This window comes from Capsicum annuum, chromosome 7, assembly GCF_002878395.1.
Source record: "Capsicum annuum cultivar UCD-10X-F1 chromosome 7, UCD10Xv1.1, whole genome shotgun sequence".
Classification (NCBI taxonomy): Eukaryota; Viridiplantae; Streptophyta; class Magnoliopsida; order Solanales; family Solanaceae; genus Capsicum; species Capsicum annuum.
In genome coordinates, this window is record NC_061117.1 from 6,961,652 (window position 1) to 6,989,487 (window position 27,836).

A 27,836-nucleotide genomic window follows, 5' to 3' on the forward strand; every position below is an offset into this window, starting at 1 on the left:
TTGAAGAAATCAGAGTAAAGCTGATGACAAGAATAGGCACTTTAAGGGAGTTTCCAAATACTTGGAAGTCCAATTACTCTCCAATATGTTTAAAGGTTTTAGAGAAAAACATCAACAGGTCTATGGATTGTACTATTCAGTTTAATGGAGTTTCTGGTTTTGAAGTGAAAGAAGGACTTTGTCAACACAAAGTTGATATTGTCAAGAGGACTTGTAGTTGTAGGGTGTGGCGATTAAAGGGCATACCATGTGCACATGGTGTGGCTGCAATATTGTTCAAAAAGTATCCTCTGCATGAATATATTGACAGGTGCTACAGTAAGGAAACATATTTGCAGACTTATGCCAATGTTCTTCAACCACTTACAAACATGGAAATGTGGCCAGTTTCTTCAAATATTGTTGCTGCACCACCTGAAATCACAACCCTACCTGGCAGACCAGCTAAGAATAGGAAGCAGGAAGTTAGGGAAACAAAGAAGTCAGGAAAATTGCCTAGAACTGGACTAGCAATGACATGTAGTGTGTGTTATGTTAGAGGCCACAACAAAAGGGGTTGTCCTCACAGAGCACCATCAGCAGAACCAACTGCACCAGCAGTAGCAACAGCTACTGGTTCAGGCAGGGGAAGAGTCAGACCAAAGGTAATTTTTTCACTTGAATTCATTATGTTATACCAGTATTCTAATTGTTAACATTCTTTTTTAATATGTAGAAAACTCCAACAGAAGCAACTAATACTGCTCCTCAAGGAAAAAAGAATGGTTCAGGCAGGGGAAGAGGAAGACCAAAGGTAATTTTTTCACATGAATTCATTATGTTATAACACCACTCTAATTGTTAACATTTTTTTATATGTAGAAAGCTCCACCAGAAGCACCTAATGTTGCTCCTCAAGGAAAAAGTAATGGTTCAGGCAGGGGAAGAGGCAGACCAAAGGTACATGATGCTTGAATTTAGTTCTAATTTTCTCAATTCATAACATTCCTTTTATATTTATAGAAAACTTCATCAGAAGCCATTACTGAACCTCCCCAAGAAAAAAAAAAGAGGGAGACCCAAAAGAACAATTTCAGTAGGTGCTACTGCAACTCCTCTACCTACAACACCTTCAGTACCTATTATTTTTTCAGAATCCTCTTCTGCACCTTTTGATTTTTGTACATCATCTTCAATATCTGGAACTACAAAAAGAGGAATGAGTATTGGTAGGGGAAACAATGCTCTATTCAAAAGGCAAAGAGTAGTAGGAATGGGTGTGTTTCAAGCTGAAAATGGCTTTAAAGTCCTAAATGTAAGTCTCTTACTTTGTTATATCATTTATAAATTATAAGTCATTGGTATATGTTGATTCTTAAACTTTTTTATCCGTTCCTGTAGCCTGGCATACCTAGCAGTAAGATATACTCTACTGGTCAAGCAAAGCTGGCAAGATCAGCTGATGTAACTGGTAACATTGGTTATACACCAAGTAGTACCAGTAAATTAAAATGGAATGGTAAATCAGCAATCTCAACAAGAAAACTACAAGAAATTAAAGAGAATAGAAGAAAGAAGAAAGAAGAAAGTGGGAAGTAGTTCAAACCATCCAAGTCAAAATACTGTTTCTTCACAGTCCAACATGCCATGGAAATTGTAGTGCTGTTGATGTATTTTAATCACTGTTTTAAGTTAGTTCAGCTGACATGAAAATAATTTTATTTTAGTGTTGAAAAATAATTTAAGCACTATATCTTGTTGACTAATGTTGCCTAATGGTTAGGCATTATGAATGTGAATATATTTTGGTATGAATGATGATGTGTGAAGTTGGAATATTTTGTTGATGAATGTTGTCATTGGGCATTATTGTTGTGTTGTTTAAATGGTGGTGATGTTGCTATAATGTTAACACAACATTACCATTGCACTATCTAAGCGTAAGGAAAAATATAGCATTAGAACAGTGCTTTGCCTAAACAACATTATCATTACACCAGTTTGTATGTTTAAATGACAGCAACACAATACACAACTCTGCAAGTGTAAACAATAATATTGCAATAACACAAGACACAACAAGTGTAAACAATAACATAGCAGTAATACAGGACACAATTTTGTAATTGTAAACCGCAACATAGCAGCGACACAAGACACAATTTTGTAAGTGCAAACAATAACATAGCAGCAGCACAACAAACATCAGAAGTACAACTACGCAAAAACAAACATATGGAGTACGACTAGGCAAAAAAAAACATAACATAACATAATCTGATATATTTAGAGAGAGGTATACAAAATGTACACCATTTTAGACCAGATCTAGCAACTACTTTCAGTTCATTTGCTGCTGATGAACATAACAACAACAAAAATCAAAATACATAAAACAATCTTCCTATTGAACCTACACCATCTCCATCTTTCATTGTGTCTCTTCTCCCACGCCAAGTTATCAATTTGGACCTGTTTAAGCTATAAGTCTTCTTCCAACTCATTGTTTTTATTCACCAATCTTGGAATGATAAAATTTGATCTTGGATCCACTTTTTCTTTGTTCCTCCATAGAAAAAAATTATATTTTTGAGACTAAAAATTTTTGTAGAAATCAGTACATTAACATAATTTGAATATAAAGTAACAACAAAATACAATGCAAAATACACACACCATAGTAGGGGCAAGACCAAAATCTTCTTCCCGGATTCGACTTCGACCATGAAGTTTGCAAGTCAAGCAAAATACCATGTTTGCATCTCACAACAGCATTGAGCATTGGGTTTGATTCGTCCATACAAAGATTATTCAATTTCGAATTTATCATTTCATGAATTTCGATAAAATCTATCATCAAATTACAAACCCTAAACTAAGAGTTGAACAAAATTACAAAACAAAACTCCAAGAATTTAAGTAGAAAATAGGATTAAAATCTAAAACGTAAGTTAAAGAAATAAAATCAAAAAAAAAAATGGAGCAAGATGAAGGCAGATGGTGAACAAGGAGAAGAGTGTTATAAAGAAGAGGAAGAAGAGTCATTTTTCATGATTTATTTCATCAAAAAATTAATTAATGATGTGTATTATACATGTGGAAGAGTAAACTTTTACTTTTGGAGTTGTTGGGACTGAACCAACGCGTTTAGAGGGGGTGTTCTCACCTTCTGTGCCAGCTCAGCATTTGGGGGTAATAAATACATGAAAAAATAGATCAGGGGGGTGATAGGACTCCCATGAAGATTAAGTGTGTAGTTGGGAATTGAGGTAAAGCTTAGACGGTTTTTTGACCATTATCTCTTCAAGACTTAAATGACACATTTCCTTCAATTTTCTCAAGAGACCAAGGCTATGAGAGTTACAAGAAACTAATAATGGTCGTTACAAGACATAACATGGTAAATAATGGACAAATAAAGTGTTAGAATTTATAAGAGTTATCAAAATATAATGACACTATTTTCTCCAATTTATGTTCATAAATTATCATACCAATTAAGATTTTAATTTTAATATTAAAATGTATAGTAACACCAAAAATGGGAATGAATTGAATCATACATTTACATTACAAAATAAATCATAAGAAAAACTATTCATCTTGACAGATGAAATCAATAAATAGAAAAGCTAAAAGGGCGGCAATAAAATGTGTTAAAAAGAAAATCACTTCGATAACTTCATAAGGTGTAGAGATAAGGTTGCATACACATTATCTTTCCTACTCCTCAAATATCAGATGTGAAACTACACTAAATATGTGATCGCTGTAGTATAAGAAAAAATGAAAATTTTCAGGTGTTATAAAAAAATTATCCAAATAATTTAAATGATAATTTATTTTTTCACTCATATATGATACAAAAAAATGAAACTTTGTGGACTTACTATGCAAAACACTCTCTTGGTCAATAAAAGAAGAAATTTGGACTTACTACCTATATCATACTGTTACCACAATATCATTTTCATATAGTAGTGAAAATGATTTAATGTCACTTCAGAATCAATCCCAAATTAAAGTGTCATAACTAAAGTATATTGGCTTATCTTGAGAAAAAGAATCACAACAATCTCAAAGATAAGCATATTTTGATAATGATATTCACTTGTGAAAAAAAAGGAAAGAATAGAATTTACCATTATTGATCCAAAAAGGTACCTTTATACATAAGTTATACACATATTATATATTCGTCGGCTATTTTTATATTAAGTGGTTAGGTGAGCAACTATTTAAGTTAATTTTTCATTTGAAAAGGGACAAACTCTTCACCATATAGCTGGTGCAAATAGAAGCTACAATGACCCTAACAGGATTCAACAACAACATACCCAGTGTATTCCCACCAAGTGGGGTCTGGGAAGGGAAGGGTAAAGTGTACGCAGTTCATACCACTATCTCATATAAAGAAGGAGAGTTTCAAGTATCTGGGGTCTATGATTCAAGGGAATGAGGAGATTGATGAGGATGTCACACACCGTATTGGTGCAGGGTGGTTGAAATGGAGGCTTGCTTCGGGAATCTTGTGTGATAAGAAGGTGTCTCCTAATCTCAAAGGTAAGTTCTACAGAGTAATAGACCGACCAGCTATATTATATGGAGCAGAGTGTTGGCCAGTTAATAACTCCCACATCCAGAACTTAACATGATTGTTTATGAAAAAGAGCTATCAGTACTATAGGAACATGTCTCATATGGAAAGGAAATATGAAAGGAAGCATCATAATCACACCAAGAGCAATCAATATCAGAATTTGAGAGTCTTGACAGAACAAATTCGAACTTCTCCTAAAATAGATTCCGCTGTGAAATGAACGCTTTAAAATATAAAGTTTTACTCTTTACCAAATACCAACCTTGTGTTTCATGACCCATTAGGTCACAATAGATTTCTCAAGTCTATCGAAGCCTCAGGTACCCATCGATTGTCAAAAAAGCGAAATCCAGTCAATGGACCTTCCCAGATTTCATGTTGGAATTGAACAGATCTCCTGTAGAGAAACATTGCTAGAAACGACTAGTTGCTTCCATCAAGGATTTTAAGTCGCTGACACTATATATTGTTGCGCCCACTATGTGGCGATCAAACCACTTGATTGCCACATAGTATATCGACTCAATACTAGTTGCTACACTTGTTATTGCCACGTAGTAGCTTCCCATCGAGGCCTTTAAGCCAGGGACACTATATACTGGTGCGCCCACTATGTGGCAATCAAAGCACCTGTTGCAACATAGTGTAGCGAGTAAATACTAGTCGCTACACTTGTTAATGCCACGTAGTAGCTACCCAGCACGGACTTTAAGCCAGTGACACTAGCTTCCCATCAAGGACTTTGAGCCAGTGACACTATATACTGGTACGCCCACTATGTGGCAATCAACTCACCTGTTGCCACATAGTGTAGCGAGTAAATACTAGCAGCTGCACTTGTTATTGCCATGCCGTAGTAGCTTCCTCCCAAGGATTTTTTGTCAATGACACTATATACTATTGCACCCATTATATGGCAATCAGAATAACTACCTGATGGCCACATAGTGTAGCGACTAAAAACTAGTCGCTACACTTATTATTGCCACATAGTAGCTTCCCATCAAGGATATATTTTAAGACAAGACATGATAAGACCTTAAGTTAAAGAGCAATTTGTAACTGCAGAGACTCAGTAGCATAAACTATGACATGAATATGGGAATAATTACTTTATAATAGCATTACATTCTCGAGAATAAAGTTGAACAATGATTTGAAAGCATATTAAAAAAAGATAGAATACCAGACCTTATATTGCTGAGGATAGAACATACTTACATTCCTCTACTTTACATCACAAAACATTCTCTTCCTGACCCAAAAAAAAAAAAGCATCAACTTCTCGACATAAACTGAAATAAAAGAACGATACTATACAATATATTTTATGCTTCAGAATTATCTAATCATGTCTAAATATTGGCACTCTAGTTCAAGAACATTATTAATTAGCCTTGTTTCTTCAATCCGGACACCAATTTTAATGCTTCTTCCATTGATGGCCTATCCGAGGGTCTAACTCTGGTGCAAAGTGAAGCAACTTCAAGAACCAGTTTTGTTTCCTCCTGGACCGAGCTCAATGGAGCAACATCATTCTCATCCAAAACCTCTCTCAAAAGAACCTCTTTGGAGGTGTTCTGTAAGCTCGTCGCTGCATTTGACAGCCTCCCGTTCGTTATGATTTCCAGAATGATCTCACCAAAGTAGTATATGTCCCTGTAAAGTTCTTCCTTTATAGCTCGTTCGATTTCACCTGTTTGACACAATTACGCAAGATTTTTAACCAGTGATCAGAAAATCTGGCTAATAACTTATGTAATTCAAATTAAGATCATCACTGATCACACTTCAATTAGAATTGAAAACGAGTCTTTGAGCAACAGTAAAGTTGTCCCTTTGAGACCTATAGGTCACATGTTTGAGCCGTGGAATCAGTCAATTATGCTTGTGTCATGTTAGGCTGCTTACATTAAACCCCTTTGGAGTACAGCCACTTCTATTAGGATGGCTAACAATTTAACAAATATTAACGCAGATTACATTTTCTACTAGAAAGTATAAGTGCATACCTGCTTCATATCCAACTCTTGCTACCGACGGACCATTATTTAATCGAATCAAGAATTTAACACCGAACTCAGTCAAATGAGTTTCCATGTTTTCATCGAACACAATGTTATTTGCCTTCAAATCCCCATGAGGAATCGCGGGGTAGCAATCATGATGCAGAAAACACAGTCCCCTAGCTATTGCGATGATGATTTTGTACTTGGTCGCCCAATCTCTCTTCGTCCTGATCCTTTCTGCCAGATTTCCATTAGGCAAGTAATCACACAACAGGTAAGCCATATGGTTATTGTAGCAAAATCCCAACAATCTGGTCAAATTCTTGTGCCTTGCATTTCCCATCCTCGTTATCAAGTCCAACATAGCATTCATTCTCTCTGGTCTCCATTCGATCTTCTTCACCAAGACGGTAATTCCTGTTGGCAGAACAGCTTTGCAATCAGAACCCGCCAAAGGAGGCACCATATCCGTGGCTTCTTCGATAGAACTGAAGCTTCTCAAAACATCATTCGCTGTAAACCGAGGAAATCCACTAAAAGAAACCATTTTCCATTGCCCTTGACCTCTTCTTCTGAAGTAAAATACTCCGAAAACTGCAGCTGTAATAGTCAACACAACGATTCCACAGGTTATGAGAACCCAAGCCAGCTTCTGCGTCTTTCTGCTCCCTAACTCCAGTCCATTGGGTCCACGACAAGGCCTCAATGGTGTCCCACAAAGCTTAGGATTACCCCAGAAGGCGCTACTATCCATCGACTTAAAACTCTTCTCAAAAGGAATCAAACCCGAGAGATCATTGAATGACACATTAAGAAGTCGTAAGCTGGAAGAACTTCCGAACTTGGCCGGAATTGAACCGCTAAAGCTATTGTGTGACAGGTCTACAACACTAATACCAGGAAGGCTAGCAAGTTCTACAGGTATCTGACCACTTAAATTGTTGTCGGCCAAGTCTAAGCTCACAAGCTTTTGACAGTTGCTAATGCTTTGAGGGATAATCCCGGAAACATTATTCATACTCAATTCAAGAACCCGTAAGGATTTGCAAGGTCCAAAAGGAGGAAAATCTCCTGAAATGCTACAATTACTAGCTGAGAAATTCTGTAGTAAGTGCAAAGACAATGTCTTTTCCGAGATTACGCCCCCAAGATTCGGATTATTCGACACGTTGAAGTATTCAAGATTGGAAGCTAAGGCAATATCAGTAGGAACCCCTCCACTGAACCTATTTCTAGACATATCAACATATGACAAATCAGGAGACTTGCCAAAGTTCAAAGAGATATCACCTGAGAACAAATTGTCTTCGATACGGATTCGAACAAGAGACGAACAATTGGAAAGTGATGGAGAGAGTTCACCAGTGAACTTATTAGAAAAAAGAATCAACCTTTCTAACACCCCGCCTGAACATATACTTGGTGGAATGCTACCGACGAGATAGTTTGTTGAAACATCTAAATATTTCAGCTTCGAGTGTTTACCTAAGTCTTTTGGGAGTGAACCAGAAAAAAAATTGTCCCATATAAGAAGTGTATCAAGCTGTGGAAGCTTAGCAATTCCTTCAGGAACCGTTCCGGTCAAGTCATTGTACATAACACTAAGCAACTTAAGATTTTTCAACTCCGATAAACTCTCCGGGATCGGACCTGAAAGCAAATTATCAGAAAGATCCAAACTTGATAAAGCTATGATTTTTCCCAACTCCCATGGAATTTTGCCGCTAAGCTGATTTCGGAACAAGAAAAGTGACTCAAGATTGGTCAAACTACTCAGCTCTTTTGGTATCGAACCGGATAAGTTTGCCCCAGCAATATCAAGATACTGAAGCTTACTCAAATTCCCAAATTCCCAAGGAATGTTCCCTTCATATGAGTTATAACCGATCTCCATATGAGTAACCGTTTTGAGCATCCCTAATTCTGGCGGTATTTTACCACTTAGCGAATTTCCAGCTAAGTGAATGTAATCAAGATTCTTGAATGAGCCATACTCAGAAGGGATTGGTCCACTGAAATAACTCCCTGCAAAATTCAGTACCTGTTCGGATCGAAATAACAAAGCGTCATGTGCAAACCAACAAAATAAACCTTGAACGATGACAAATCTAAGTTGCGCGGACTCTTCACTTTTGATGCCGCAGCTGTGTCGGATTCTCCAAAATCACACTAGTTAGGCGAATCCGACACGCACCCATTGACATTTTTGAAGAGTCCGAGCAACATAGCGACAAATAGAATTATACTAAAAGAGGCATAATACATTAATATGATTTAGTCAATTGACCTGCATAAGAGAGAATAATCTCCTCCTCTTTAATTTACATTTTTTGGAAAAAGAATACAACTCTTCTAACAAGGTTTTACATTATTGATGCTATTGTGTGATCAAATGTAGAAGATACGAAAACTAGGGGGCGTTTGTCCATGAAATTTTTTCACTTTTACGTTTGGCCATAAAATTTTGGGAATTCAACTTCTGGAATTTTCAAGAATTTGAAAAATAGCAAAAACACTGTTTTTGCGCCAAACTACTTACAAAAATCCAAAAACAACTTGAATTTATACGGCCAAATGCAACTCCAATTTTCAAATGTCATTTTTCACTTTGAAAACAAAAACGAGTACATTTTTTCAAATTTCACAATGAAACATCGCCAAACACCCACTCCCTCCGTTTCAGTTTCTTTATCCTACTTTCCTTATAAATCCGTTTCAAAAAGAATATCTCCATACTTTTCTCACACCTCCTTAATTTCAACTTTCCACGTCACAAGATTAAGGTACATTCTGTATGTATCTCGAATTTCACACTACAAGATTCAAAAGCATTTCTTTATTTTCTTTAACTCTATATCAAGTCAAAATCAGACAAACAACTTGAAACAAAGTGAGTACATTTTGGTACATTCTAGATGTATTTCTAATTTAACGCTACAAGATTCAAAAGTGTTTCTTTATTTTCTTAAACTCCGCGCCAAGTCAAAATCAGACAAACAAATCGAAACAAAGTTAGCAACTAAAGATCATGACAGAAAATCTTGTACATTCTACTTATCTCTAATTTAACATTACAAGATTCAAAAGTCATTCTTTATTTTCTTAAACTCCGTGTCAAGTCAAAATCAGACAAACAAATCGAAACAAAGTGAGTAACTAAACATCATGACAGAAAATCAAAACAAACCCTAAAACAGTAAGTACCTGGAGTGACTCAATTTCTGAAGCATCTTTAGGCAAAGGTCCAATGAAGCTATTGCTAAAAGCATCAAGAATCACAAGTGAATCAAGATTTGACACCCCATTTGGAAAATATCCAGAAAAATTATTCCTACTAATATCCAAACTTCTCAAATTACTCAACTTAAATATCCCAACAGGAAGTTCCCCAGAAAATGAATTATAACTCAAATTTAACTCAACAAGTTCACTAAAAACACTAAACTGATTCTCACTAAAAACCCCACCAAGTTTTTTTACTGAAAGATCCAAACCAATAATCATTGAACCATTTTCATTACACTTTACACCACTCCAAGAACATGCATGAATCTTTTTTGCATCATCAGAAGGCAAAGTCCAATCACTTAGACTACTTGAATTATCAAGAATTTCAGATTTTAAGCTCAAAAGTGCTTGTGTAAAAGGATCATCAATAGCTAAAACTTGAAAAACAAGAATTGAACATAGAAAAATCAAGAAAGTAGTAGTGATATACAAAGGTTGAAAAAGATTTTTCATCATTGGAACTTGTATCAGTAGTAGTAGTAGTGAAGAAGGAGGAAAAAAAAAACTAACACAAGAATATATAGTATTATGTAAATAGAAAAAAAAATTGCCACTCCTCTTATATGTAATAACAATAGTCCACAAGTTATTTTTCTTGCATTGGGACTAGAGAAAGATTATTTTTGATAAAAAGAGTGAAGAACCAAAATAAAAAGAATCTTGATTGGTTGAAATGAGAATACTCCCTCTGGTTTTATTTTTGAAAAAAGAGTCAAAATATATTTAAATTTTGATAAAATTTATTGTGACATACTTTAATTTTGCGAAGGTCCTATAATTTCTTTGATTATTTACTATCGTATGTTTGTAGCATATATTTGTTTAGTAGGATCACTTCATCCGTACACGCTCAGTGTGCGTGTGTTAACGCAGTGGTCTAGCTGAACAAATATATGTCATAAAAATACGATAATAAATAGTCGAGGAGGATCATAGGGTCTCCACAAAATTGAGACGTATCAGCAAATTTTATCAAAGTTTAAGTATATTTCGAACTTTTTTTAATTTATTTTTCTTATAAACAAAAGGACCGGACTATAAAATCTATTATAGAATATTTTTGTTAGAAGTTGTTTCCATGACTTAAACCTGCAACCTCCTCATCGAATAACAATAATTTTATCAGCTACATCAAGGTTCTCTTCTATAAGATTAAAAAATATTTTTGTATATTTTATATTATTTTAATTTAAAAACATAAAATTTAAAAAAAAAATTAATTTTTTAAACTTCGTGTCGAGTCAATAAATAAATGGAATTGAGATTTAAAAAAAAGGTTAAAAGAGTGAGGAATAAAAAGAAAATTCTTGATTAGTTGAAAGGAGAATAGTATAATTTTTGAGTTTGCTTTATGAGGAACAAACATGGGACCATTTAAGGAATTATTTGATTAATTTAGGTTTGTGTTTGCCATTAGAGAATAAATTCAAGATCTTTTTTTTTTCTTTTTTTTTTTTTGGTGAGGTGAGAAAAGAAGGTAAATGGGGACAATGGAGCATCTTTCTTTATTATTATATGCCTTTTTATCAACTCAATTCAATCCAAATCCATGCACAAATGGTTATGTGAAATCCTACCTTTCTTGGAATTTTGCTTAGTGCAATTATTGTGGTCATTAAAATTGGGAGAAATAGTGAAACACTTTATTTGAGCTAATTAGTGATGTGACACTCAAGAAAATACATCAAAATCTTGATACATATAGAAATACATATACTTCTATAGAACCTAATAGTAAAATTCATAAATTATCAAGGCAGTTTCCAAATTAGCCTTCTGCACTGGACTTCAGCAAGTGAATCTTAAACATTTGGAAAATCATAAGTTAGCATAAAAGCAACGATTCACAGGTTAAAACTATATACTGTTTGTGCCTGGAATAGATGCTCATCAAATGCACTAGCTCTTCCAAGAATCAAATCAAATTAACCAAGATTTTTTCTTCTTCCTTTGATTTTGGTACAATCCAGAATCAAATCAAGCTTGCAAAAATGAAACTTTCTTTGTCTGATTCAGTTTTTAGTTCAACCAAAATCAAAATCAAGCTCTTCAGAAACTGGCACTAAAATTCCAATTGAAAAAGCTCAATTTCACCCACTTCCCCTACAATTAAAAAATCCTCCCCAAATTTATCCAAAACCAACTCTTTTTTGCCAAAGAATAAAACAACCAAAGAAATACCACCACTAAAGATCTCAATGAATTCAAATTCAAAAATCAATCTTCCACAAATAAAAATGCTAAGAAAGAAATACATCAATACACAAAGAAATGAAGTGGGGGTTCGATGTAGATGAAGAAACGGGGTGAGGGTTCATAGTAGATGAAGAAATGGGGTGGGGCAAGGGGGGGGGGGTTAGAAAGAAATGGAAGTGGGGTTTCTTTTTTTTTTTTTAAATTTTATATATATATATATATATAATAAAGTGGACCTTTTTAAAAAAAAAAAAAAAAAACTCAAGCGTTTTTCTTTTTGCCATGTCAGCGGTAAAGGTTGAAATTAATTCACTTGAAAGTTGTTAAGGAGAGTAAATAATTGTCCGATTAGTTTAGGGTCGAAAGTAAGTTTTGACGACAAGTTGAGGGATGATTTGATGTATTTTCTCTTTTGTTTAATAAGATTTCATGAGTTATTGTTAATTAAACATCTTATAAAACTTTAAAATGAAAAAAAAATATAAATATGTTTCTTGTGTTATGAAAAAAAAAAAGACAAATTTTCATATATTATTTTTCTTTTTCATTATGTTTATTTATTTTTGAGATCTTAGTAATATCTCAGAATTATCAGTCACTTTTTAATAATACTTATTAAATTTGACACCTTGCATGATAATTTATAGTATATTATTTTTTGAGAAAATGCATTGTTTCCATCTTGAACTATAAACGAAATTACTGAGACACACTCCAACTTAGTGCTTGTTTGGATGGTGGTTTGTCATGATTTCATAATATACGGTACTGTGTCGTATGGTATTGTACTATATAATATAGTATAATACAATGTTTGGATGGACTGTATCGTTCACTATTGTTTCATAATAGTTTTATTATTTGGTTTGATGGTATGGTACTATATCGTAACTGTTAAGCTTACTAAAATGTCCTTAATTATTATAAATGTTAAATTTATCAATAATTATTAATAAAATATTTTTCTTCTTGATAATTTGTCATAAATTATGCCATGTAAATATATAAAGTTGTTAAAATTCATGTAAACTCTAACAAAATCAATAAAAGAGTAGATCAAACTAAATGTAATTGGATTCATTTTTTATAGTAACAAATTTCATTTCCTTTTGGTATTTTGAGATGTGACCATCAACGATAAGTACAAAATTTGAATACATATTTTGTGTATGCTACGGGTGTGTTCGATATGAAGTCCCCAAAAAAAATTAAGAAAATAAATTATTTTGTACTCATTTTCTTGTCTTCTTTACAAAAATAAAAAAATATTTTTAAAAAATATTTACATATATTTAAACCAAAAACAATGAGAATGACTAGAATAGTGGGGCGGGGTAAGAAAAAATTCTGAATTATTTTTTAAAAAATATTTTGAGAGCGGGATAGGAAAAAAAAATTATGAATTATTTTTTAAAAAATATTTTAGAGTGGGGGTAGTGGAGTTGGGGAGGGGGGCGGCGTACTGGGTGGGTAAGAAACAAAGTTTTTTCTTTTTTGAAAAATACATTAAAAAATTATGAGGGGGCACGGGGAAGGGGAGGGGGGCTGATAGGGAATGTGGGTGGAGTAAGAAATTTCTTTTTAAAACTTTTTCAACAAATAAATTTTAAAAATAAAAAAAATAGTGCTTCTAGGTAGTGGGTGAGGTTGGGGTAAGAAAAATTTTTGAAAAATTACAAGAAAAATCACTTTTTTCTCCATTAAAATAAACATGGTTCTCCTATTAACCATACCATACCATGAAAAACCACCATCCAAACAATGTGTTAAAGGGAGTCCTATTACCTACTCTCCTCCCCTGACTAATTTAAATCATATTTTTTGCTACCTTAGTGCCTATATGGCACATACGTGGCACACTGCATGGATCAACACACTGAGGGTCCACGTAGGTACTAAGGTTGTCAAAAATATGATTTTAATTAGTTCAGGGGGTAAAAGGACCCCCTTTAAGTTAGAGTGTGTCTCAGCAATTTCGTTTATAGTTCAGGATGAACACGGTGCATTTACTCTTAATTTCGTTTAACTCGATTTATAATATTATTATATTAATTTTAAATTATTTATTATTTTTAAAAGGGTTGTAAACCACTAAATTTAAAAATTGATCAAATTGTCCTAAAAATATTATTTATAACATAATCTTTTATTAAATTTAAAATATATAGCTATACTTTTTTAGTATTTTCAATTGTTTTAAATTTTTTAGTTCCTTTATAATAGAAATGATTTATCTTTCATATTTTTCTCTCATTGTGTTTCTTTGTTTATTGAAAGAATTCTTAATTATATATTCATGTATTTTGAATTTATGTAACATTAAATTTTTAGTGAATAAAAAAAAACATCAAACTAAATTTGATAATGAATGAAGTAGTATACTCCTACATAATGACACTTCTTATGCTACATATATAAAATGACCATATACTTTTCAAAAAAAAATTTGAAATTATTATCAAGTAGTGTATTAAAGAGGGAGGTCTTTTAATATACAATTTGAGAGTATTTTAACATTTTATTACAAAATAATAACTTGGAATAAAATTTTATAATCTTTTTGATTGTATAATTGCCAACCAAATGCAACTATTGAAATTCAAAACTTGTTAAAATGATATTAATTTGAAATAGTATAATAAACATTAAATTATAGATTACTTTGAGAATTTTCTTTTGGGTTATATAGCTAAGATGAGAAGGGAAAAGTAGTGCATTTTAAAGAAGGGAGAAAAAGATTGAATGAAAAATGGAGTCCTCAAAAAAAGATGAATTTTGGATGGTGAATTTGTATTACGAATGACTATAATATTCTTGGTCGTCCCATAACTCACTCTTTTAAAAAAAAAAAAAAAAGAGAGAGACTAAGGTAAGGCATAATTTCTCAACAAAGATATACTCAAGTGGTTATACAATCAATTACCTGTGTCATTAGTAAGTACTATATATTTTACTCTTTGAAGCAATTAAATAGGGTCACGAGAGGGGAGTGACAAAGTACTAGGAGTATAAATATTTTTATTTATGAGAAGTGTGAATAAGAAAATGATTCTTTTTACAAAATTAAATTAAGTAGATATAGCTGTTGTTGTGATGATTGTTGTGCATTATTTGATGGTAGGACTTAGCAACTAGGTAATAATTATTAGGAGTTTTAAAGAGCATAATTAAACACTATTTAGGAATATATGCAATGATTAGCACTAGGATATACTTATAAATGACAATTTTCTTTTTTCCTTCTAGACTTTAATTAGGAATGAGAAGTTGCAAAACTAGCTTATAAATAGTGATTATCAACGAATATAATGAGATTGATAGGATCTCTTTACTTTTGCTCAAAGAGAATAAGATGTACGCAAGCCTTATTCTTATTACAAATAAAATAAAGAATCTGTTTTTGATAAGATCTCGGGTCGAGAATAATGTTTCCGATACCTCAACTTTGAGACAGAGATAAGATTTATATACAGTCTACCTTCTTTAGACCCCATTAATAATATAGAACGTCTGTTTTTTATAAGATACTCTGCTCGAGAAAAATGTTTTCGGTACCTCACCTTTGATACAAAGATAAGATTTACACACAATCTATCCTCTCTAAACCCCACTTTGTCAGATTACATACACTAGCTATGTTGTTGTTGTATAAAAATTTTGATGACTCAATCTCGAGAAAGATATTTTCGGTACCTCATCTTTGAGACAGAGATAAGATCTACGTACAGTTTACTCTCTCTAGACCCCATTTTGTTAGATTATATACACCAGCTATGCTATTGTTGTATTCGAAAAATGTTTGATGGCTAGGCTCGAGAAAAACGTTTTCAATATCTCCCTTTTGAGACAGAGATACATCTACGTACAGTTTACCCTCTCAGCTAGACCTCACTTTTTTAGACTACATACACTAGCTATGTTGTTGTATACTAAAAATGTTTGATGATTAGATTTTTTTTTTTTTTGACAACAGTACTTGCAAAGAAACTAATTTAATGGAACACAAGGGAGAACAAGGAGGGAGGTTCAAAAGTGTGAGTAAAAAAGGACACCATTATTACAAAAAGCAACCATCTTTTCCCACTTGTTGAAATCTTCTATAGCCTTTGATCCTTTTGTGTCATTGAAGCCAATATTTTTCTTTTTGGTTTCCAAAATGGGGTGTCCGTAACTGTATTTTTTTTATACTTATGATCCAATCCGAGACCTTTGATTAAAATTGAAATAATCTGACCATTACACCACTACTATGTTGGTTAGTCATTGAAGCCAATATTGGAAGTATTCTATACTACTATAGATACCAAAACTATACTTCAAATTTTTTGAACAATAGTAGAACAATTACATAAAATTGACATGATAGCCTAAAAAAAAAAAAAGAAAAATTGCATAGATCAGTTGTTTTATGTATTGTCTAGCACTACCATAGAATTTTCACCAATTCAATTCCTCGTACGAAAAAAATGAATTTGAACCTTATATGTGTAATGTGTAATGTAATTTTTCGATGGGGCATAAAATTTCATAATGAAAATAATCTATTGGGTAATTATAAGAAAAAATCTTGATAATCATTAATTAGTAATTAATTTATTTAAAAAAGTTTTGAATAATCCGATAGCACAAATTAAAATTTAACATAGAGTAATTTCTTAAAAAAATAATGAGTGTAAATAACTTACATCCAAAATAAAGAAATGTCTCCAAATTGCACTTTGGCTATTTGGACCTAGGCATATAATAGGTGCAATGATGTTGACCAATGCATGCTCCTTTGTGACCTTGTACATTTAATAATAATAACTCATGCATTGACCCTACTCCTATAAATGACCTATATGCCTATATGTAAATCTAAATCACATAGGATTAGTTAAATGATTTTGTAAGATTTGAAGAAGTTTTGTTTGTTGTGAAGATAAGTTTCTTAAAAATGAAAAAAAAGGACTTTTTTAATGAAACTAAGGAAAATAAAATTATCACACATCACAAATAACGTTTCACATTGATTGTACATTCTTCACCCCACAATGCATGTTATTTTCACTCTCCGCCCCTGTAATTTCAACCCCCCGCCTCTGACCTCACCTGTCACCCTCACATTTTACGGTGTTTGTCTAGGTTATATATACACAAAACAGAAAGTAAGAGTTTCACTTACCACAGCAACAATAAACTCAGTGTATTTTCACATAGTGAGATTTGAGAAGGATAAGATGTACACAGTTTATACCTCTATACCTCTAAAAGAGTAGAAATCATAAAAAATATATGACAAATCATAAAATGTAAATTGAATACTCATTATATATATATATATATATATATATATATATATATTAAAAGTGTGAAGAGCTTTAAAAATATTGTTTGAACTTTTTGCCCTTCATTAAAAGTCTTGGTTTTAGACAAAATCGTCTTTTCACTATTTTTTCCTAATATTAAAAGTTGAAAATTAATTAAATATATTTTTGGTAAAATCTTTCCTTATTAGAAGTCATCAGAATTAATGATAACTAATATTTTTTCATTAGTTTAAGAATTCAAAATCAACTTAATTTTATTTTAAGAAGATTTAAAAAGTCTATAAATCTACATCTATAATATATTAAATTAATTAACCACTTGAAACTTCTAGCGATAAAATATATATGTGCTTACAATAAAATATATGTTTTAAACTTTTGTAATTCATTAAAAACCTTCATATTAGATAAAATCGTCTAATTTTAAATCGTTAAAAATTACACGTGCGGCTAAACTAGTAATATTAAAAGTGTGAACACCTTTAGAAAAATTATTTGAACTTTTTACCCTTTGTTAAAAAACTTTCCTTTAAACAAAACTGTCTTTTCACTATTTTTTCCTAATATTAAAAGTTGAAAATTAATTAAATATATTTTTGGTAAAATCTTTCCTTATTAGAAGTCATCAGAATTAATGATAACTAATATTTTTTCATTAGTTTAAGAATTCAAAATCAACTTAATTTTATTTTAAGAAGATTTAAAAAGTCTATAAATCTACATCTATAATATATTAAATTAATTAACCACTTGAAACTTCTAGTGATAAAATATATATGTGCTTACAATAAAATATATGTTTTAAACTTTTGCAATTCATTAAAAACCTTCATATTAGATAAAATCGTCTAATTTTAAATAGTTAAAAATTACACGTGAGGCTAAACTAGTAATATTAAAAGTGTGAACACCTTTAGAAAAATGATTTGAACTTTTTACCTTTTGTTAAAAAAACTCTCCTTTAAACAAAACTGTCTTTTCACTATTTTTTAAAATTTATTATTTAATTATTTTTTATTATATTAACTAGACTTCCTAAAATATATGGGACTCCTAAAATATATGGTAGGAGAATTAATTAATATTTTACTTTCTACTAGACTTCCTAAAATATATGAAACTCCTAAAATATATGGTAGGAGAATTAATTAATATTTTTTCTTTCTACTGTTCAATTAAAAAAATACTCCTAAAATAGGACTATATTAAAGAAATACTTCTGTAAATATTGAGATGTACGTTAAACTAGAGAACAAATTGATTTGTCTATTGGGAGAATATGATTGATGCTCATCTAACTTGATTCGATTGTATGTTTAGACTAGTGGATGCTTGATTTTTTAATCCTCAACTTCTTCATTGTTTTTGTCAGCATAATAGAATTCAACATGTGTATATATATAAATCTTCTTTGTTTTCCTTCGAAATCATTATTTGGGTCAAAATAAACAAGTGGTTAAAATATAGTCAGATAAAATAAAAATAAACAAGTGGTTAAAATATAGACAGATAGATAATAATAATAATAGATAGATATAATAATAATAATATAGTAGTAATAAAGAATATAATAAACAATTAATAGATATTACAACAACAACAACAAACCCAGTATATTCCCACACAATGGGGTTTGAGGAGGTTAGAATGTACGCAGTCCATACCACTACATCCGAAGAAGTAGAGAGGTTGTTTTCGATAGACCCCCGACTACAGAAAAAGGATTAAGATCTTAGTCAAACATTGCAAACATATAACATGATAAAATAACAACGGTACCACAGCCACAAAAGTACATTAACCAACAAAAGGCACCACCCCCCAACCCTAGCACTACCAACCAAGCGACACGAGACTCACATAACTCCCGCCTATGACTTAACCACACCCCTTAGCCCTCTGCCCTAATACTCTTCCTCCAAACCTTTCTATCGAGGGTCATGTCCTTAGTGAGCCGTAATTGCTCCATGTCATGTCTAATCACTTCTTTTCAATATTTCTTCGGTCTACCCCTACCCCGCTTGAAACCATCCAAGGCCAACCTTTCACACCTATGAACTGGAGCATCCGTGCCCCTTCTCATCACATGCCCAAACCATCTCAGTCTCCCTTCCCAAATCTTATCCTCCACCGATGTCACTCCCACCCTGTCCCGAATAGTTCCATTCCTAACCTTGTCAGCCCTCGTGATACCACACATCCAACGCAACATCCTCATTTCTGACACCTTCAACTTCTGGATGTGAGAATTCTTAACAGGCCAACACTCTGCGCCATACAACATAGTCGGCCGGACTGCAACTCTGTAGAATTTGCCTTTAAGCTTAGGAGGCACCTTCTTATCGCAAAGAATTTTTTTAGGCGAGCCACCATTTTAACCAACCCGCCCAATACGGTGAGAGATATTTTCGTCAATCTCTCCATTCCCCTGAATCATAGACCCAAGGTACTTAAAACTATCCCTTTTACAGATAATAGATATTAACAATAATAATTGACAGGACGATAGATATAATATATAAACAAAGCTAATAATAAATAGTAACTAGTGTTTATATATATAAGCAATATAAGTCTAAGTATATAATATATATATATATATATGTATGTATGTATATATATGTTAGTAAGTATATATATAAGTAGTGAATATATGTATATTAAGTATAAGTAGATATATACGTTAGTAAATATATGTATATATATATTCTTTAGTATATGTATTATAATATAATATATAGACAAGTGGATATAGTTAGTATAATACTATAGACAGATAAATATAGATATAATATATAAAAAAAGCAAATAATAAATAGTAACTAGTATTTATGTATATAAGCAATATAAGTCTAAGTATATATGTGTGTATGTATGTATATATATATATATATATATATATATATATGTTTGTAAGTATGTATATAAGTAGTGAATATATGTATATTATATATATATATGTTAGCAAATATATGTATATATATATTCTTTAGTATATGTATTATAATATAATATATCGACAAGTGGATATATTTAGTATAATACTATAGACAGATAAATATAGCAAGCAAATTATTATAGCAAGTTATTAAAGCAGGTAAGTAATTTTATGTTATTAAAGCAGGTAAGTAATTTTAAGATATTAAAGCAGAGTTAGCGCGGTTATGTTTTAATATGGTGTAAAGTTCTATTCAGTACTTCCTCCTTCATTGTCCTTAGTCCAATATAAGTGTCCAACTCATAAAGATTCAAGTATATTTTCTCCTAAAATAAATTATTATATTAAAAAATAAATTATACCCTGTTAATCTCTTTCTCTTCAGTTTTAGGTATTTTAGCAATATCTTCTTTAATCACACCCCGGGAGAATAACAATAGTCGTTTTTAATCTTTTTCGAACTTTTCAAGTCCCTAGAAATTTACAGATTAATCCATTATTATTGTTAAAACGTTGAGAGAATAACCATATACTGAGGGTATTTTTATAAGTAATTTACAAATTTTACGAGATCAGAAAAACTGGCGGAAAATCGCCGGCGATTCAGATCTTAATAAAACACATGTGAAAGAAAATAACTTGATTGATTCAAACATAATTTACAAACTTGAGAGAAAAATACAAAGATCTATGTAACTACTACTTACATGCCTTAAGCAAAAAGTGAGGTTTTCCTTTCGGGAGTCCTCTGAAAACTTAACAGCTACCGAAAAATAAAGAACTAAGAAAACTTTTCACACTTTTTTTTTTTAAAGTAACTTACAAACTTCTTTCTCACTCTTGATTTTTTTTCTTGCATTTTTCTCTCTCTTTGGTGCATGTTTTTGTCTTCCATAAAGGGATATTTATAGGAATTTGTGGACTTCAAATCTTAATTTTTGTGTGGACTTCAAATCCTTTCTAAAGACTTTAGCAAGACTTTATCAACTGGGATGGACCTGGCGGCTAATATCTTTCTGTAATTCTCCTTCGTCCATTTATTTATCTGATATTGCATACGTTTGTTATTTTATCTTTTATAGATATCGTCCTTGCTTACGTATCCAAATTGTGTAAAGCTTGTGAGTCAAACTCCATTCTTCAATCATCGTCTGCGTTTAGGTCTTGGACAAATTGATCCATGGCTGAGTTGTATTCTCGTTCATACTCGTCACTGTCTCCGTCTGATAATCCCGGTCTTGTTTCAGTTCTAGGTGATCTTGTTTCTTCTCTTGGAATTAAAGAAATTTCGGGTCTTTGCTCTGGTGGGTCTGGATTCATTGCTATCTCCTTAGGCAATTGTTCTGCTAACAATTTTTGTATTGAGTCTACTACTATTTTTTCTATATTTCTTTTTTTATTTTTCTTTTTTCTTAATGAAAATCCCTTCTTATTCTGAGAAAAACTTCCTTCATCTATTGTCTAAGTACGTGTGGTTTTAAAACAAGCTGAGAGTATTCTCCATACACTTTTTGGCAAAGTGTCAGCCATTAACGGATTTAATGAGTTTTTACCAGCTACCGTTTGAGCTGGATTAGCTGTATCATTACCCGATATAGTGAGTCTTGCTGCATTCATTGGGGAACTCACACGCATTAACGGATTTGAGAAGTATTTATCAACTACCATTTGAGCTGGATTAGCTATATCATTACCCGGTACAGTGGGTTTTTTCATTTTTAAAGAAGATGGAGAACTTTTTGGCTGGGTCTCATAAATTGGTTGAGTCTGTTGTGAGAGCTCAAAATGAAGAATTTTTATACGGTCTTGTAAAATATTTATATGTTTTAACATTTGTCCTTTTTCTCTTACAAGGTTTTCATTATCTTGTCTTAAAACTTCATTGGCTTGATTCAGTCTTTTAAAAACTTCGGTCATAGAGGAACAATGATCACAAAATATAATTTTGTCTGTGTCTTTGTTAATATTATATTGAGAAATTTTTTGTGTTTTTTATCTTAAAGCTGGAGTAATAAAATAATTTGATCCCTTTAGGCATAGTCTAGAGTTTCTGAGAGATCATAAAAACCTTTATAAAGAGGTGTTTTATAATCTTTTATGGCGTCCATTACCTCTATCCAAGTCTGGAACACTCCTTGCTGATGTCCTCTGAGAACAACATAGAATTTAAACCTGTTAGTAGTATTTTTCTCAGTAAAATAATAACTTAATGCATTTAGAACTGAAACAAAATAACTATTGTCTCTTCTAATATGTGTTATCCATAAATTGTCTAGTAGACATATCTGCGACTTATCCACTTGTACTTTCGGCTTTCGTCTGAAAGTTAAGTTGGATGGTTCGTAACATACCAAGTTGTGGGGGTAAAAAATTATTCTATCTAATTTTGGTTGTTCTAGCATCGTAAGTGATCTGAAATGAGTGTTGCTCATTAGTGTCTTTAGATAGTCTTGGGATGATGAGACTTCTGCCTTGCCTGTTCCTTTTCATGTATTCATACTGAAACAAAAATTGTTAGTTGTCTTCTTTAATTAATCTACTTAGTTGATCTGCTAAGTTATTATATTTTCCTTTAATATGTTCTAAAATAATATTATAGATTGAAGTAGCATCTAGAAAATTTAACCATCTCCTTTTACTACTATTCTTATCTTTTATTTTCTGATAAAACTTTACTATAGCCTCGCGGTCTGTTCTTACTACTATTCCAGACTTATTTAATATATAAAGCTTAAAACTATTCAAACCATAAATTACTGCTAGTGTCTCCACATCTATGCTATTTAATTTTTTCTTTTCTTTATATTTTTCACTTGAATAAGCACAAATTTGTTCGTCCTTTTTGTCACTATATTTGTTAGGTTTTGCTTTTAATACTGCTTCCCATCCTTGATGGCTTCCATCTATCTCGACTATTAAATAATTCGTTTCTAATGGTAATGTTAAGTCTGGGATGTCTTGTATCATGCTTTTAAGTTGTTGGACTAATTTTATGTCTTCAGTATTGAAATTTTTTTGGCCTGTTGATCATGTTTTAGAATATAACGCTCCTGCTACTTTATCTAAGTCTTTAATAAAAGCTCTAGCATAATTTAAAATTCCTAAAAAAATTTGTAAATCTTTAGTCTTGTCTAATTTATCTGGCATTTCTAAGACCTTTTTAGCTATGTGTGGTTGCAATTTTATTCTATCATTTTCAATAATTACTCCTAAAAAGTTAATACTATTTTTACATAATTTCATTTTCTTTCTACTTATTACTATTCCATTATCTACAAATAATTTAAAAATTTATTGTAAATGTCCTAAATGTTCTCTCATATTATTACTAAAGACTAAAATATCATCTACGTAAACTAATACAAAATTTTATAGTCTCTAAAAATACTATCCATTTTTCTTTGAAAAATTGGAGGAGCCGTCTTTAATTCGAACGGCATGACCATCCATTCAAAATGTCCTTCTGGACATGTGAAAGTTATCCATTCTATACTATCTTCATGCATTTGAATCTGCCAATATCCAGATTTACAATCAAATTTACTAAATACTTTTCTTCCTTGTATTATATTTATTAATTTTGTTTTGTCTGGTAACTTATATACATCCATTACAGTATCATTATTTAGTCTTTTGTAATTTATTACCATTCTAGTTTGTCCTCTTATTATTTCACTATGATTTCTTACTATAAAAGCTGTTGACCTACGTGTTGATGTAGATCTTTTAATTATTCCTAATTTTAATAACTCTTTATTTGTATTTCAAAGTTTTTAAGATCTTCATTTGTAGCTTCTATAGATGCTGTTTTTATAGTATATTCTGGATTAATTATTTCTAATTTGCAGGTGATTTGATTGGAGTCCCAATGTTGCAAGGGTTTTTCTCCAATTATCTCTAGCTTGTCTAGGATTTGTATTATTTTTTCTAGGTCTTTTTGATCTTTTATTATTCCTATCTGTTGTATACCCTTCTTAAAATTGTATAATTTTGTATCCATTTCTATTAAAGTATAGTTTTTTTCTATTTCTTCTACTACTAATAAATGTTGTAATTCTTCATACATTGTAACCTTTTTATTATCATTACATGTACAATTTTCTCATTTATCACATTCTAGTGACATTTTGGATTTTATTTGGTCATCTGAGTTTTCATCTGGCTTATTCTTAAGAAAATGATATCTAGTTAAAGTAGGTTGTGTTTGTACTGGTGAATGAGTGATATTACTGACAAAAATAGTTAATTTATCTTAATTCATTGTTGTTACGAAAAAAAATAAGATTTTTATCTTTATATATGTCACCTACCACAAGAAATTTTCTAATTTGTTTAATTTTAAACGAATCAAAATTTCCGAAGGTGTTTTTCTTATTCAGCCCTTTTTAGATAAGTCAAGATAACCGTTTGTTCCGATATAAATAATAATCGTTATCGAATTATATTTCCATATTCTCTTTAAGTAAGATAGGATTTTAATTTTATAAATCTTTTTATAAAGTAAAACATAAAAGTTAATTAATCATTCTGTGATAGATTATCTTATTTTTAAATATTTTTTGACCTTCTAGAAAATGAGATCCACCATAAATTACGCTACTTTCAAATTCCAATGCCATTTAACTATGATTTGTTATTTTGTTTTATATATACAGTAAAAGTCAAGAAATAATTATTTGAATTGTATTATTTTTCATTTCCCCATAAAAGAAAAGCACAAGTAAACAAAATTAATTACTTCATTTCGTTTTATTTGACTATGATATTAAAAATAGTTATTTAATTTACTTTTATAATTAATAAAATTGAGAAAATTTTGTTACTTCATTTTATATTAATTGACCATTTTTCAATTTACATACATGTTAAGAAATTAATAATACATAAAAAAATAATTTTGTTAACTCATCTCTTAAAAGTTTCTTGAGAATTTTACAAACAAGTGTGAATACTTTTTAAAAAAAATTAATTACAAGAATAATGTAAAATTTAATTAATACTTTCCTAATTTAGTAAGTAACCAACTAATATGAGAAAAATACATATAATAAGATTATCAATTAATATGATACAAAATAATATATTTTTCCTTCTTACCTTAAGTATTAAATAATTAAACATATTTTTAATTTACAAATAAGTAAACATTTATTAAGTAAAATATATTTTTAATTAATTTTTTTTAAAGAAATATGTCAAGTCAGCGAGAGTTAGTTAAATATATACTAAGAAAGTAATATATACAATAGTAAATTCAAGGAATAATTATTTGAATTGTATAATTTCTCATTTCCCCATAAAAGAAGAGAAGGAAAAAACAAAATTACTTTCTGGGAGTGACAAAATACTAGTCATAAGTAGTTTTAAATAAATACAAAATACTTTCTGTGAGTGACAAAATACAAGACATAATTAGTTTTAAATAAATCCAAAATTATTTGCGTATAATAGGACAAGCCAAAAAAGCAACCTCTCTAATTTTTTCTTTTGTATTTGTCAATTGCATACATTTTATACTCGAAGTTGGTGAAAATATTTGTAATTATTGATGTTCATGCAATTTAAACCTAATCTGAATTACATTTATTGAGTTTGTATGTATTATTTTTCACGTGGTTTCACTGCTCTTATTTTGTTGGTATTTATTGTATTTGTAGAACTATGCTGAATATGTTGTCATCGTGTTATTTTCCTATGTGATTTTTTAGGTGTCTAAGCTCATACATTTTGTATGTATAAATTTATATTTTAGTAACTGGTAAAGTTGTTATTATATAATCAGAAGGTCACGAGTTCAGGTTTTGAAAATAGCTTCTAGCAGTAATGCAAGGTACGGTTTCATACTATACACCTTTGTGGTGGAGTCTTTCCTCAAATTCTGCGCATAATGGAAGTTTTAGTACATCAGACTGTTTTTTTTTTTTAATTATTTGAATGTGTGCAACATTCATCTATTGGGTGTGACTAATCAAATTGAATATCATAATAACATGAGCTCTATATAATTAAGGTTAGAGCAATTTTTTTGGGGGAAAAATAACATAAACATATACAATAAATTACCATATTTATATAAATTTTCATCCTTATAAAGTAATTATAAGAATTTCAACTAATCATGTATCTTCATTAGATGTATTGAGAGTTAATTATGTATCTCAACATACCCAAAATCGAAAAACATATAGTGAAAACTAATTATGTATCTTTACGAAGAAAAAACGTATCTTCATTGGATGTATTGTGTATCTCGACAGACCAAAGTCGATAAAAATGTATAGGGAGCTAATTATATAGTTTTACAAAGGAAAAAAAATGTAGACTCGTTGGGTGTATGGGGAGCTAATAATGTATCTCAACAAATCCAAAATCGAAAAAAATATAGTGGAAACTGATTATGTATCTTTACGAAGAAAAAAATGTATCTTCATTGGATGTATTATGTATCTCGACAGACCAAAGTCGATAAAAATGTATAGGGAGCAATTATATATTTTTACAAAGGAAAAGGTGTATACTCGTTGGATGTATGGGGAGCTAATTATGTATCTCGACAGATCCAAAATTGAGAGTTTTCAATAATTATGCAAAATGTCGGAATGTTCTCTACTTAGGGTCCAAACTATCGAAATTTGTGTTGATAATGATACTGATTGCATATACTTTAACCCGTTGATCTTACTTTGTGGAAATAGAGCGATTATGATTATGCTATTGTTGTATCTGAATTGTTTGTTTAGGAACCACAATGTCATTTAGTCTCATTGCTTCAACTTTACCTTTCATGTTGACTAAATTTACAAATGCATATGTTTTAGAGATAATCTCAATCATCCTCCGAACTATATCCGAAAGAGCTGTGACACACCTCAACTTTAAGGGGGTCCTATTACTTCCCCGAACTAATTAAAAGTGGAATTTTCACCCTCTTAGTGCCTATGTGGCACATACGTGGCGCTTATGTGGCACAACACACTGAAGTATCCACGTAGGCACACGTGTGTGCCACGTATGTGCCACATAGGCACTAAGGGGATGAAAATTCCACTTTTAATTAGTTCAGGGGGTAATAGGATCCCCTTGAAGTTGAGGTGTGTCACAACTTTTTTCGGATATAGTTTTGGGGGGTAATTGAGTATTTTCTCTATGTTTTAATCTTTATTTTTACTTATCCAAAAATCACTTGTCTCTAAATTATTTCTCTCCTAATTTATGGGGAAAGGACAGAAATGATACTTCAAATTAAACTATTTTCACGAAAATTGCCATGAAATTTAAATTTCACTTTCTAGCCATTTCAATTTGCTGGTATGTTCTATACCGTTTCTACACACCTTCTATACAGTGTCTATACATATCTTATACATATAAATATTTTATACGAAAATTATACAGTTTCGATACATAATTTATATAATAATTGTACTTTTTACACATTTTATACAACAATTATATAATTTTATACACATTCTCTCTCTCTCTCTCTCTCTCTCTCTCTCTCTCTCTCTCTCTCTCTA

At 31.1% G+C, this 27,836-nt stretch overlaps 1 protein-coding gene and 1 long non-coding RNA gene across 3 annotated transcripts; both read right to left on the reverse strand.

Annotated features, from left to right (window-relative positions):
• Positions 1–2,231: 2,231 nt before the first annotated feature.
• LOC124900007 lies at positions 2,232–5,611 on the reverse strand. Of its 2 annotated transcripts, none has more exons than XR_007057574.1 (2): positions 4,842–5,611; positions 2,232–2,537 (listed from the first exon to the last, which is right to left on the reverse strand). It is a non-coding gene; the product is annotated as an uncharacterized LOC124900007 (long non-coding RNA). The 2 variants fall into 2 exon arrangements; XR_007057573.1 differs by having other exon boundaries at positions 2,232–2,545.
• A 135-nt stretch (positions 5,612–5,746) lies between these two features.
• On the reverse strand, positions 5,747–10,557 carry LOC107877673 (leucine-rich repeat receptor-like protein kinase TDR). The gene is made up of 3 exons (XM_016724362.2): positions 9,793–10,557; positions 6,592–8,629; positions 5,747–6,275 (listed from the first exon to the last, which is right to left on the reverse strand). The coding sequence occupies exons 1-3, from the start codon at positions 10,330–10,332 to the stop codon at positions 5,971–5,973; spliced, it is 2,883 nt and encodes a 960-aa protein (XP_016579848.2). The 5' UTR covers positions 10,333–10,557; the 3' UTR covers positions 5,747–5,970.
• Positions 10,558–27,836: the final 17,279 nt, after the last annotated feature.

Coding starts and splice junctions, on each gene's coding strand:
- LOC107877673 (XM_016724362.2), bottom strand. CDS start 10,332: ATGATGAAAAATCTTTTTCAACCTTTGTATATCACTACTACTTTCTTG. Junction 8,630..9,792: donor CAGAAATTGAGTCACTCCAG/GTACTTACTGTT, acceptor CGATCCGAACAG/GTACTGAATTTTGCAGGGAG. Junction 6,276..6,591: donor AAGAGTTGGATATGAAGCAG/GTATGCACTTAT, acceptor TGTGTCAAACAG/GTGAAATCGAACGAGCTATA.